At 24.8% G+C, this 14,145-nt stretch overlaps 1 protein-coding gene across 1 annotated transcript in view; it reads left to right on the forward strand.

Annotated features, from left to right (window-relative positions):
* Positions 1 to 2,715: 2,715 nt before the first annotated feature.
* LOC129612140 (zinc finger protein 2-like) overlaps positions 2,716 to 14,145 on the forward strand; it is a 40,283-nt gene continuing 28,853 nt past the window's right edge. The window contains exon 1 of the mRNA XM_055525654.1: positions 2,716 to 3,148. Coding sequence (XP_055381629.1) covers positions 3,146 to 3,148 — 3 coding nt within the window. The 5' untranslated portion in view covers positions 2,716 to 3,145. The remainder of the gene's footprint in view (positions 3,149 to 14,145) is intronic.

The raw sequence follows: 14,145 nt of genomic DNA on the forward strand, positions 1-14,145 counted from the left end.
TTTCAGACAAGCTAGCAAATTACCGCCTAATCACTATACAATATTAAATATTTGAATACAGGTGTTTCATCGTATTATAGTTAAAAATAAATTTTACTAGCAAATTTAATAAATTTAGGCTGTATAAATATTTCATGGTAGAAAAACTCAATTATATTTTCTTATATTCTGTCTCCTTTGTTTCACAATTTTCAATATTATTCTCCTGATAGTTTAAAGCTATCATTCAAATTTCTATTAAAACAAAAATCAAATTACTTTCAAAAAAAATTCTAAAAATTCAATTACATATTTATATAAAAACGATTCCTTATATATATACCACTTAATTAAACCTATAATTAATGTAATTTTATATAATTCATAAATAATATAATTTTGCATCCTACAAGTATGCAGTTAGAAAACATTATTATATTAGAGAGAACGATGTATAAGTCATAATTATGTGGAGTATCGTTTCAATCAAATTTTCAATTGTTAAACTTTCTATTACCTTTAAACAAATTGAAATAAATTTTATTAAACTTGTATAGTGGGTGATAATTGACGAGAATACAGATTTTGGTGCCCTTACCCATGCCCTTCTCTGTCAAAATTGAGATTTTCTGCAAAATATCATTATAGAAAATTCATCTTTTAAGAGCCTATAGATTTCGAAATATATTCCGGGATGGAAGAAAACAAAAACTTTTCAAAGGATATGGTTGTGTGGCTCTACAGATTTTGTTCCAAAATTTTTGTTGCCGAAGATGATCACAAACAAAATATATCAAAATATACTCAAGCGGCGTATTATAGAAAAAATCTTGAAAAGCTCCACAAATATCACACATATATTTAGAATGCAAATTTATACACCATCATTCAGTTGAATAAATTAAAAAATATTATATTATATAAGTACTTACTTAACTTGTTTAAATCAAAGGAGGTTTCCGTTTATGCACGCTTCACTGAAATTTTTAAATTAGAACTAAAATTTCTAAGTTTCAGCGTTAAACAGTATACAAACACTTTAGCTAAGTTTTTTTTTATGTTTACGAAGTATAAAAATTCTGAAACTTCTAAATAATCAGTTGTTCGAAAATAACAGAAATGACATTGTTTTTGAAATTATGTCCCTATACTTTTTCCCTTTCAATTCACTACAAAATAAGGAAATTTTAACAAGATTTGAAAACTTAAAGAAAACTTAGTTTAATAACCCTACAATATCTAATCTGCCTATTATGAATTTTACTAATACAACATCATAGTTGCGGAATCAATAAGAATGTGCCTATTACACTACTAATTTATCTTAATGGAAATTTCTTCATGCAACTGCAGAACAGATGGATGACGTAATCAAAGGAACGAGTTAAAGGCCATTTTGAAATTAAAATTTTTTTTTTTGAATTATAAATTAAAAAAAAAAAACAAAGAAATTTCATGAGGCAGCGACAAAATTTATATTAGAGATCTGCGCTTCTAACATATCTTTATTGCAGATTGAATTTCTGAACGCATTTTATTAAAGCGAGTAATTTTCGAACGCATTTTATTGCAGTTAGTAATTTCCAAACGATCTATATTTTCAGTGTATGTATAGCGTAAATTTTCGAACGTATTGCAAGCTAGAACTATTCTAGAACTAAATAAATGAAAACTTTCAAATTATTTTCTCGCTTTGGCTTAAGAGAAATATATGATTTTTAAAAAACCATGTACAATAAATGTGGATATTTTGGACCACCCTGTATATGTGTTTATATTATATAAATTACGACAACCGCTTTATTTTAAATTTACAATTTATTTATGATACATACTTCTATGATATTTTCGTATTGTTAAAACAAAAAAAAAAGAAATCCAAATGTTATTGATCCTATATATTTATTATTTAATACCAATATTATATATAGATTTTAAAATTTTGCAAATCAAAAATCGTATTTGACTTTATAAAATAAGTGATTAAAAAAAAAATTAAGAAACAATCACGCGCGTATCTTTAACTAAACCTTATGTGGAAATAATTGTATGCCTATATATAAATTTAATTTTTAAGTTTTAATATATTTATATACAAAATGTTACCATATACAATATATGAATAGTTAGTATATAAAATGCACACAGTAATATAATTAAATATTTTAAAAATTATACTATATTTAAATTAACAAAAAATAAATAACGTCTTGTATTAAAAGAAATAATGAAATTTTCTTAAATTAAAACCCAAAAATTCATTTAGGAATGCTCATAACAAATACTTTTTCACTTGCTTATCTAATATAAAATAGACATATTAAATATAAAATAATTAAGACTTAAAATTACAAAAATTTAAAACAATTTTAATTGAAAATAATTCGGGAAAAATCAAATCGAAAAATAAAAAAAATGTAGAAATTTTTAAAACAAGGAAACAAAAGAAATATTTTTTTAATAATATTAACTTTGAATTTATTAAAATGATAAAAACAAATTATTAGAAACTTAACAAATATTTTTTAAATTTGAATTTTTTTTTTGTATTTTCTTTTCAGAATAATTAAATAATAGTAAACTATTATTATTTGAATCTAAAATATTATATAACATTTAGATAATTATTATAAATGTATGTGTATTTCTTATAAATTATTAAATTACATATATATATATATATATAGAATAAAATAAGAAAAAATTAACAAAATTAAGGTGGTCTCGAATTAAAAAAAAAATTAATTACAACAGCGCCAATATATTTATTTATACACACATAGTATATATATATAAAAGTAAAAATAAAAATTAACAAAAAAAAAATGAAATTTACTATAAAAAATTTATTTTGAATATAATTAAATTAAATTAATTAAAAATGAAAAAAAAAATTATAATATAAAAAAAAAAATCACAAAAAAATGAATGATAACAAAAATCCTTTAAAAAAGGATATTAAAAAAAGAATGAATAACAATTGAGAAGAAGAAAATAAATAAAAATTACACATGAGCAAAGATTGCATAAAATTAGGAGCATGGTCTGTGGAAACAGTCTTAAAATTTATATTATTAAAATCATTAATAATTCGAATCGTAAATTCAGCTGCAAATACAATAAAAACACAAATGTCGATATTGGAAAATAATTTTTTAATACAAAAATGGTAAGTTTAACAAAAAAAAAAAAAACAAAAATTTCAAAAAACAAACAAAGTCCACAACAATGTTCTTTTATGATAATCAATTTAATTAATAAAAATTAGTAAAAATTTATAGTTGAATTAAACTTTCATAAAATAATTTTTCATAAAAATAAAATCCCTGATTTCAAAATTTACGTGAAATACACGTTCTTAGTATACACATAATTCAATTTCTAAGTTTTATTTTCTGGATTTTAAGCAATTATACTGCATCTTTTAAGTTATAGAAAATAAACTTACTTGTATGAGTCGAATGGACTAGGCGAATCGAATGACATTTTAAATTATGATCGGTTTTCATTCGCTAGATCCAAAATGTTGCTACCGCAAGACATCGAAAAACCTACTCGAAATAATAAGGTTAACAACCACACATATTCAAAATTTGAATATGTGCTTTTGAAAGCAAAAACAATTGAATTTTCCTATCCCTTTTGCAATATCTGGGTTATTCTCCATTAATTTAAGTAAATGCTCCAATTGTTTTTTTGGTTTATTTTTTCCCGCTTAAATTAATTGTTTTTTACAATAATTTGTAGAATTTTATGAAATTACTTTACAGATACGAGTAGTTTAGATTTTTTCCATTATATCACTATAAATGCTATAATATTCAATAAAAAAAAAACACTCATGTATTATTTTAGTTTCATTCGCCAAGCTTGTCACACAGAATTTTAATTCGACAGATTTGACAGGTCATTCGCGTAAAATTTAGGTGAATTCGCTAATAATTATAAATACCAAAAATTTATATCGGTGATCATAATAAGGGCCTTATAATTTTATTTTTATTTCTATAAATTTTTAACACAATTGACTTCCATTCAAAGCTCTTTTAAATTTAAGAAATGAATTTCTTCTTAAATACCTTTTATATGGTCCAGAGAGATGGAATAAAAACAATCCCAATTTATAATTATTAAAATTTAAAAAAATCTTATTAAAAAATTATAAATAACGTACGAGTATGTATATAAAATCAAACAGATGCCGCTAAACTTTAGCTTTTACAAATGAGGGGCTCAGAAGCAAAGTGGCCTAGCCATCACTTCCAATATTTTTGCTTTTTTGTTTAAAATGTATATAAATTTGGTCTCAAATTTAATTTTATCAAAAAAAAATCAAATATTTCTTATATTCCGTTATTTTTTGTTTACCAAAACCCAAAATTTATTTATTTCCAGTGTAAAAGTGAGATAACCCATATGTTGTTGCTTAGACATTGTGTATTATAAAACAAAATTTTTATAATACACAGTGTGACTTAGGTTCCTTTTTGCCGTAATAAAAATTAATTAAAAATATTTTTTTTTTTGTAAAAGTTAAGCGGCTTTTTTGTAAAACCTACATTTTGTATCTTAAACCATTTTAGCTCACAATAAAATTTTTGGTGTAAAAAAGCAATTAATTAATTTGGTCGGAATCATTACCAAATATTAATAAACAATGTGTGCTTGAAATGAACGTGTTAAATTTAGTTGCTATAGTTTCTATGCTCTAAAAGTATTGGGGGTTTTCAAACTCTTGTGTTCGAATATATGTATTCTATTTACTGACTGAATTGCATACTATAAGGGAGGTTATGTGATGACAACGCATTTCTCGATAGTAGGGAAGCGAAAATAAACTATTTTTAGAAAGATGTCGGTCTATTAGCCTGTCTGTCTGTGTATATCTCAAGATCGGGTGAGCCGATTTTGATGAAATTTTATTATATGGTGGAATTTTTTTGAAATTTTATATTTGAGTTCCAGTTCTTACCGAAAACAATTGGTGAAATTTTCATTGAATTCGGTAACACAAAGTGAAATCCTACTAAGAGCCAAATTTATATTTTTATAGGTGTGTTAACTAAAAGTTCATTAGTGTCCTTAAAATTGTAAAGAAATGTTTAAAACGCATTTTCATAATTTTTTTATAAAATTGTTTGCTTATTTCAAAAATTGAATAATTTTTCTTTCAATTCTTCAAATATTTTATTGGAAACGTGGCGTATCGCACATTTTGATTTTGATTTTTTTAATTTTGATAAAAACCAAAACGGCCTACATCACACTTTTTGAAAGCTACACTTAACATTATAACATCTTTACAAAAATAAACGAAAACTAAAACCCTTACACTTTTATTTTCGAAAAAATCATAATATAAAAGATTTTATGAGTATTTTAAAAAAATAAAATATTAAATCTTATTTATTTCGGTAAAAAATTTATGTGTGTTAGGTTGCTTCACAGAAATTGAGTCTTAGTTATACAAAAGATTTTTTTTTGTGAAATGTTAAGGCATGTAAAGGCAACCCATATTTCAAAATTTTACAGATCATTGCGTTATGCTACACAGTATCGAAGTCCTTCGCAAAAACTATATCATTTGAAGTGACGTGACATGATTGAAAAGCATTTTGGTTTAAGTGTAGAATTTCAAATTTCGAAATTGATTTTATTCTTAAAAAATCGAAATTTTTAAATAACAAACCATCAAGTCAAGTGAAGTGACTACCAGGATATGAGTGATTATAATTTTCAATTATTTTTGAATTATGAAAGCAATTAATATTTTTAAGAAACGCAAGATTTTATAACGAGAAAACCTACATATTTTTAAAATTTTTAAATAAACAACTTTTGAAGAAAAATTTCTATCATATAAGTGTGGTTTTATTTTTTTTTCAAACTTTTTTCTGCGTACATACAAAAATAAAGCTGTTAATGGGTGCTGTGTTAAAAATAAACAGGCATACAAATTATATCCGAAATGACGACAACCACACTTTATAGGTAATTTTCATACAAATTTATTTCCTACCCCTCTATTTTTATTTAGAATATACTTAATTCAAAACAGCTTTTTTATTTATAAACTGTTTTTAAATTAGTTCTCCTTTTCAGCCGAAAACAAATTTCTGAATAAGTTTTAATAATTTCGTATATATTTTTTGTCAAATTCAAAATATTTTTCGAGAAATTGAGAAATATTTATAACAAAAATACAAATCAGTTCTTTCTCATTTGGTAATGTTGTTATTTAAATACGGATAAACTTGTGTCTATCAAAAAATTTTTTATTCAACTACATTTAATTTTGAAAAACAAGAAAGAGCTATTTCCAAAAGAGCTACCCTACAACATTCCTTTACTACAACATTCGCATATCAAAATTGGATTATCTACGAAATAGCTATACTTACATTGTATCCCTTTTAGTTTTATTTTATCTATATAATTGAAATAATTATAGCCCGTTTGACTATAATGCCCGTTGAAGCATTGAAATATGCTTACATATATCATATAAAAATTAAAATTGTTTCCATTTTGAGCAAAAATATTATGAGTTGTCAAATATTTTATGTACAAAACACAAATATGATCCTCGAAATGGTTTGTAGCTATTTTAGATATGCGTTTTTTTCCAGTGTAGATGATTATTTAGTAAACATATTTTTTAAAGGATAAACCAAATGCTGGTGGGCTTATTTTGTTCACAGTACTCTTAAACAACTTTATTTTTCATAAAAATTTTTCAAAAAATTTAAAACAATAGCAATAATTCTTTAAAATTTGAATATTTTATTATAAATGTGGACATAGTTTTTTACCGACCGCATTGTGTATACAATAAGGTAGGTTATGTGATGGCAACAAATTTTGCATATCGACTTTTCAGGGGGAACACACTTCTCAATAGTAGGGAAATGTAAGTAAACTATTTTTAGCAACCTGTCGGTCTTATGTGCGTTTCAAGTTCTGCTGAACTGATTTTGATAAAATTTTATATGTAAGTTTATTTCGACTATGGCACGGATTGATCAATTTTTGGGATATTCCAGAGCTCGGGAACTGAACTTTTTAACGGGCCTGTTTTACATTTTTGATCATTTTGAAAAAGATATTCAAATGATTTGCTTGAAATTTCATATGTAAGCTTCATTTGTCCGTCGGCAAAACCTCCTAACTTTTGGAAGAAATCAGGCGTCAGCAACTAGACGTTTATTACAGTAACGTCTAGTTGCTAAATATAAATTTCTGAGTATGTAACGAAAAATAATCAATCGATTTTATTGAAATTTAATATTTAAATTCGAGGTATTGAAACAATGAATCTTTACATTTTTTTTAGAAAGGTCAAGGGTTCGGAAACTGATCTGGAGCCGATTTTACATTTTTTATCATATCTATGGAACGAATTGATGGAATTTCTGGAAATTTAATATTTGAGATCTGGTTGTTAATAGAAATTACTTTAATACGAACTTTTCTTATAATTCGGACAGCACAAAATGAAACTCTACTAAGAGCAAAATTTACATTTTTCTAGGTATGTTAATTAAAAGCTTATTAGTGTTCTTAAAATTGTAGAGAAGTATTTAAAATGCATTTTCATAATCTTCTGGAATACTTTTACTAATCTAGATAATATAAATTGCGGTCGGTTATGTGCTGACCACATCAGATTTTTTTATAAATGCATTTATATAATTTTGTACTGCGAATTGTTTTTTGATATTTTTTTTGTAAAGTAAATATTTTTGAGTTAGGCTACTTTTATATGCTAAGAAGATGTGCCCTTTTCCATACACGCATTCCAAGCATTTTTCTGAAATGCAAAACAAAGAAATCTTAGCATAAAAACCAGTTTTACTTGTGTTTGAATAGTTAAGGGTTTATGCTTAATGAAAAATGAAAACTAAAACGATATTTTTTTCTATGAATTCTTAAATTGCTAAAAAGGTGCAAAAATGAAAAAAAAAAAAAAAAAAACATTTTTTTTGTGTAAATTAAAAATTCATTTAGTGTTTTTTTCATTAAAATTTTTTTCTTATTTTTTTTTCGAATACGCCCTTGTGCTCAAATTAAATTGTGTAGCAAAAAAATATCCTTTTAAAAAGGATTTTTTTTTTTTAATTCTAATACACAATGGACAACAACAATTGAGTTTATAATTTTTGTTTTTTCTTGTTTTCTTTTTAATTTAAAATTAAAAATATTATTTTTATTGTTTTGTGTTAAAGAAATCTAATATTCTAGTTTCTAATCACACGTTTATTGCTTTGTTTCGCCAAAAAAAATTTTTTTTGTTGTTTTTTTTTTTTTTGAAACTAATGTATCCTGTTTTCTGATTGTTTCTGTTTTGAAAATAGAAAAAAAAATGTGAAACAAAAGGAACAAAAAACAAAAAAAAAAAAATTACAATTTTTTTTATTTAGTTTTTGCCAGGTGTTTAAATTTTCAAAAAAAAAAAAAACAGAAAAAAAAAGTAATAATATGAGACAAAAGAGAAAAAATTGTTTCAACAGGATTTCTAATAACACAACAACAAAAATCTGAAAGGACTCTAAAACTATTGTCTTGATTTTTTTTTCATTTTATAATTCGTAGTTACATGCTATTCACAATATTGTATATAATTTGTGTATGTAGGTATGTATATCTACATTCTTGTGAATGGTTGAATAAACATACTTATTGAATGAGTATTACGTGTCTGTATGTGTGTGTCTATACATTTTTTTTTTGTATAAATAGAGTAAGAATATATCGGTTATTAAATAATGCCATAATATTAAAAATAATAAATATAAAAATAAGTAAATAAAAATAATGAAATTAATCAGAGAAACAGAAAGAGAGAGAGAGAGAGAGGTAAGGCTTCCAGCTAAAATTTATAAATATATTAATGCATATATATAAATATATTAACTGCATACAAGAATATATATTTATGTGCTTATACATGCAATATGGGCAAGTAAATACTTATAAGGACATGGATTTTCATGAAAAATTTTTAGAGGTCCTTATATATATAGGTGCTTTTACATATACATATACTTAATGCAGTATACTTACAATATATACAGTTACTTAAATTTTTTGAAATTTTGAGCCATAAGCACGATATACATATATGGTGTCTGTTATTTTGCCGGAATATGTAAAACTTTGAAATTCATCACTGCAAAGAGTGGTTTTCCTAAAGCAAAAAAAATATAAGAAACAATTCTCTGAATGGGCTTATATTTATTTTTTACCTTTCTCTTTTTTGTATTCGATCCAATTTGAATTTTTTAAGAATTGCTTAAGAATCTTAGAATTTACATTCACTGAATCTGTTACCAGTTTAAAAGAACGTGACCCAAGATATCTTTACCTTGAATTAACCGTATTATTCACAAGATATCGTGGGACATGAGCACAGCAAATAGACTACTGGTTTGATTTTGTCTCCTCTTATTTTTCTCATCTTTCTTGTGTATTCGCGCCAACCAGATTTTTGTATTATGTCCGCGTTAGAATCCCCACTTATTGCAATTCAAATATTTCCCATCTACGAGAAAAATCTGATTCCTTATCTGATCTGATTCTTATTTGTTCATCAAAGGTTAGGAAATGATTAAAATTTTATAATTTATTTAATAATAATTTTGATATTTTTGCGATTACTTAGTATTATTTAGTATCCTATAGTTATTTTTTTAAATAATATTAATACCAATATTTAGAGTGACTTTAAAAGTTCGAATAATTTGAATTTTTGTATTTCCTTTTTTTTCTTTTTTTGAAATTCGTCTAGTCAAGAAGTAAAATAATTAGAGAAAGTTTTTTATCTAACTGTAATTATAAGGGTTTATCCAATGGCCTATGTATGCTGCACTATACTTAGAAAGTGAACAGGCTGTAGGTATTGGGATATTTGTTATATTTTTAACATTTGGCCTCATATTTTCTTTTGTTTTGGGTCAAACCTAAATGATTATCGTTTTTTATATATATAAAAAAAAATATTTGTGCTAAGGATATTAAGAGTACGTTCATATGTATATACATATATATTTTAATCCTCCAGGTATGCACATACATAATAAATTTCATATAATCTGCCAGACTATGTAGATTTTAAGGCGTATTGTGCATTAAGAATACCTGCTGTTTATGTTTACTTTACTTTGCTTTGTTGTTTATTCTATTTTGTTTTTTTGTTTTTCTCTCCTTACGCTTAATATTTTTAGGTATTGTGATTAGTACTTATTTTGATTTTTGCTTTTTGGAAAATATTTTGTTTTACAAAATATTTAATGATTTAAAAAATTTTTTTTTTGCTTTGCTAGTCAAAAACTATTCGCAAGGGAATAGATATGTCTGCTTACGGCATATGCAACTATAAAAAATTGTCGTTTCTGCATTCCGAAATTGAACTATGATACGTCAATAGTTTTATAACTTCTGCATATTTATTTAACATTTTATTTAACATTTTGTTAATTGAAGTACTGCAGGGTTTGAATACGCAATATTGGTTTTTTGTTTTCCTTTAGTTTAATCGGAGCTTACTAATTTATAATATACAATTTGAGTACTGCAGGGTTTGAATACGCAATATTGGTTTTTTGTTTTCCTTTAGTTTAAGCGGAGCTTACTAATTTATAATATACAATTTGAGTACTGCAGGGTTTGAGTACGCAATATTGGTTTTTTGTTTTCCTTTAGTTTAAGCGGAGCTTACTAATTTATAATATACAATTTGAGCTCTCATTGCACTTCTGCTTGCATTATAGCTGATTTGAGCAATAAGTAGGTATATTTACCTTCCATTTTAATTTCTTCATACTATTCTATTTGAGATGAACGGACTATCCTCATTCTGTTCTATTTGAAATGAGTACATTCAATTAACTTCCATTTTAATTTCCTTTTGTCCTTCTGTTTTGCTATTAGTTGTCTTGAGTAATACATGTACGTTTATATTTACTGTCTACTTTTTGTTCGTTGTTTGTTTCTGAAATTTGTAAATGAGTTTTTACATAATGCTCCCGGATTTATGTAATGAACGCATACAATTCATTTACAAGAATTAACAGGCAAGAGCACATAAATTCATTTACATATATGTGTGTAATATGTGCATATGTACATATATATTTTCTTTTCATGCAAAATACGTTCATTTAAATTTTTTTTTTCGAATAAAAAACACTACTTCACATCTCTATAATTTATTTTATACTTACATCCCTATAAACACATGATTTTTACTCTATATAAAAAATAGCATCATATACGAGTACCTATAATTATTTAAATGTACATACATATTATACATATATGTACATATATACCATATGTATATTACGTTATCATTTTTCTCTTCTTATCATCATCACATTTCACATAGCTTTTTTATTTTTTGTTTTAGGTTTTCGATTTTATTCTCAATATAATGTAGTTTCTCTCTTACTATTTACTATTGTTTATATACTTGCATACTTATATATGTATGTATATTTTGAGCACTAAGCTTCCAACATTCTTTTTTTCTATTCGGTTTTTTTCTATATACAAAAAAAATTATGTACATACTCATATTATGTTAAGAGAGACAGAAAAAAAAACAATTAAAATGTTATATATATCTAATATATTTATGTAACTGTATATATATATATGTATATAAATAAAATATAAATATTACTATGTACATAAATATTAAAGTCTATATAACGTAGCATATATATAAAGTATACGAGCGTTATTTATATAATAATGTGTACGAAAGGAATTAATGAGTACTTACATATCTATATTCACATTAAATCTTAATAAAAGTATATAAGGGTATATATATGTATATATTAATATATATATATATATATATTTAAAGAGGGGATGCTGATAAATTGGTTACTTCGTTGTTGTTGCTGTTGTTGATGTAGAATTGGGGTATTTTTTTTCGTTTTGTTTTATTTTGCTCTCTAAAGCAATGTTTAGATTGGTTGGATTGAAAGTATTAAACACTATATTTGCTTACATACATATATTGTATTAATGAATATACGTAAATTATTTTTGTATGATTTTTTTATTTTATTTATTTATTTCAATTATCTTAAATGAGCCCGTGTAGAATGTAACAAAAAAGGTACAATTGTATTTACAATTCATTTTACAATGTCCCTGTTTCTTTTGAAAAATTACAAAAGTTTATTACAAAAATTTCACAAAAGATTTAACAAGACTTAAGACAAGAACAGACAAAAACAAGAAAAACAATATCAACTAATAATTCAATGAGATTTTAATGTAAAATAGTCATTATCTAATATTAAATAATTCTAAATTTTGAAATGAAAAAGAAAGAAAAAGAAAGTTAAAAAATCAGATTTGATTATGAATTAGAATAAAATTTTCATTGATACATTGAAGAAGAGAATATAAAAAGAGATACAAAACACATCCATATATGTATGTGCATTTATATTATATACATTATATTGCTTTGAATATGTCAATCTTCAATTTCCTATACTCCCTTTGAAAATTTTTCGCTGGTAAGTTTTTTATGTCAGCTGGTAACCCGTTTTATAGTTTCTATACATGTATTTTATAGTATATATACATGTAGGTATATTAATTGAAAAATATTATTACATAATTATGTATGAGTTATATATCATGCAATGTAAGTATATATATAATATGCATTGTAAAGTATTTTCTCTCATCAGAAAGTATACATACATACGTAATATATGTAAATGTATCTATATATAAGAGTTAATGATTTACATTATATTTTATTTATTGCTACATATATACGTATACGTACAGTTATTTCATATATCCGTATATACGATTGGGTTGCAGATTGGGTTTTGGGTTTGCAGTTTTTGGTGAAAAAAATAACAAGGAAATTACCTTTAATTTACACATTTCATTTACTCGATTAATTTATATGTATATGTGTATATGTATGTATTTATTTAAAAAAAATTTAATAAAATATAATTTTAAATAGAATTAGTATGTAAATATGTACGTATACCATTTTTTGATCTCCATATCCGCACAGCATTCTTTATGCTTTTTTAAAATATTGGAGAACTCAATAATGGTACTTATAGTACATGCATTTATATTCGATTTTAATTCAGTTTTAAAAGCTTTGGAGGGTATTAAGAGTCATTTATGTGTCCACTTTGTCACTTGTTATTCCTTCTGTTCCTAATCCATCTGCGTAAAATTCAAGTTTTCCATGTCCCAGTTACCCAGTCCTGCCGAGTAGATTAGCCAAAATATTTTCATTTACTTAACACATTATGAACGTGTCGGGTTCTAGTAACCGCTTATGTGGATTGTCACTTATAATCCTATTATAGGCAATATGGATGTAGAAACTTATTCTAGACTTTTTTTTATTCTTATATTTTTTTCAAAAACTTGTTATTTTTTGAGTAATAGGGCCCTCAAACTTTTTATGTATCCGGATGTATACATTGTGTATATTCGCCCGTTACGCAACATTGTTGCACATGCTAGGCTGCCCCGTCATAATGTGTTAAAATAAAATCTTCATTTTGAATATTTGATTAAAAAACAAATCTTCACGAACGATAAGAGATCTTCAACAGTAGTTTATTTGAAAGAAATAGGAAGTCAAAATATCACGATTACAGTTCGAACCGAATCAGATGCCAAAAAAGAAAATCTAATTATATGCAAAATGATATATGATATTATAAGTTGTATGCGCATTTAGTTAGTGCGTCAAGCCTATTAATATAGAATTGATTACAGCGGAGAGTATCAAAAATTTTCTGTCTACCTTACGTTACCGTGCGTTGCCTATTCATTTTTTGGTCGAAATATTTTTTTGCAAACTTTGGAAAATATGGAAAAAGGTGTAAAAAAATTCGATTCTGAAAATATTCAATAGCATTAAAAAATCTTAATTTTGAAGATATTTTTGTACGTAAAATTTAAAAATTTTATTCTGAAGTTTCGCGCAAAACAAAAATGACTGATCTACAGCGCTGCCAAAAGTGAAGATAAATCTTCACTTTTGGCAGCGCTGGTTTACCTCATTTTAAATCATCCCGAACAATTTTTTTCAATATCTTGCTGAAATTTTGTTTTATTTTGAAGTTTTAATACCTTTATTTTCTCCTTTGCTGAACA

Source organism: Condylostylus longicornis, unplaced genomic scaffold, assembly GCF_029603195.1.
Source record: "Condylostylus longicornis isolate FDR11 unplaced genomic scaffold, ASM2960319v2 ptg000057l, whole genome shotgun sequence".
NCBI lineage: Eukaryota > Metazoa > Arthropoda > Insecta > Diptera > Dolichopodidae > Condylostylus > Condylostylus longicornis.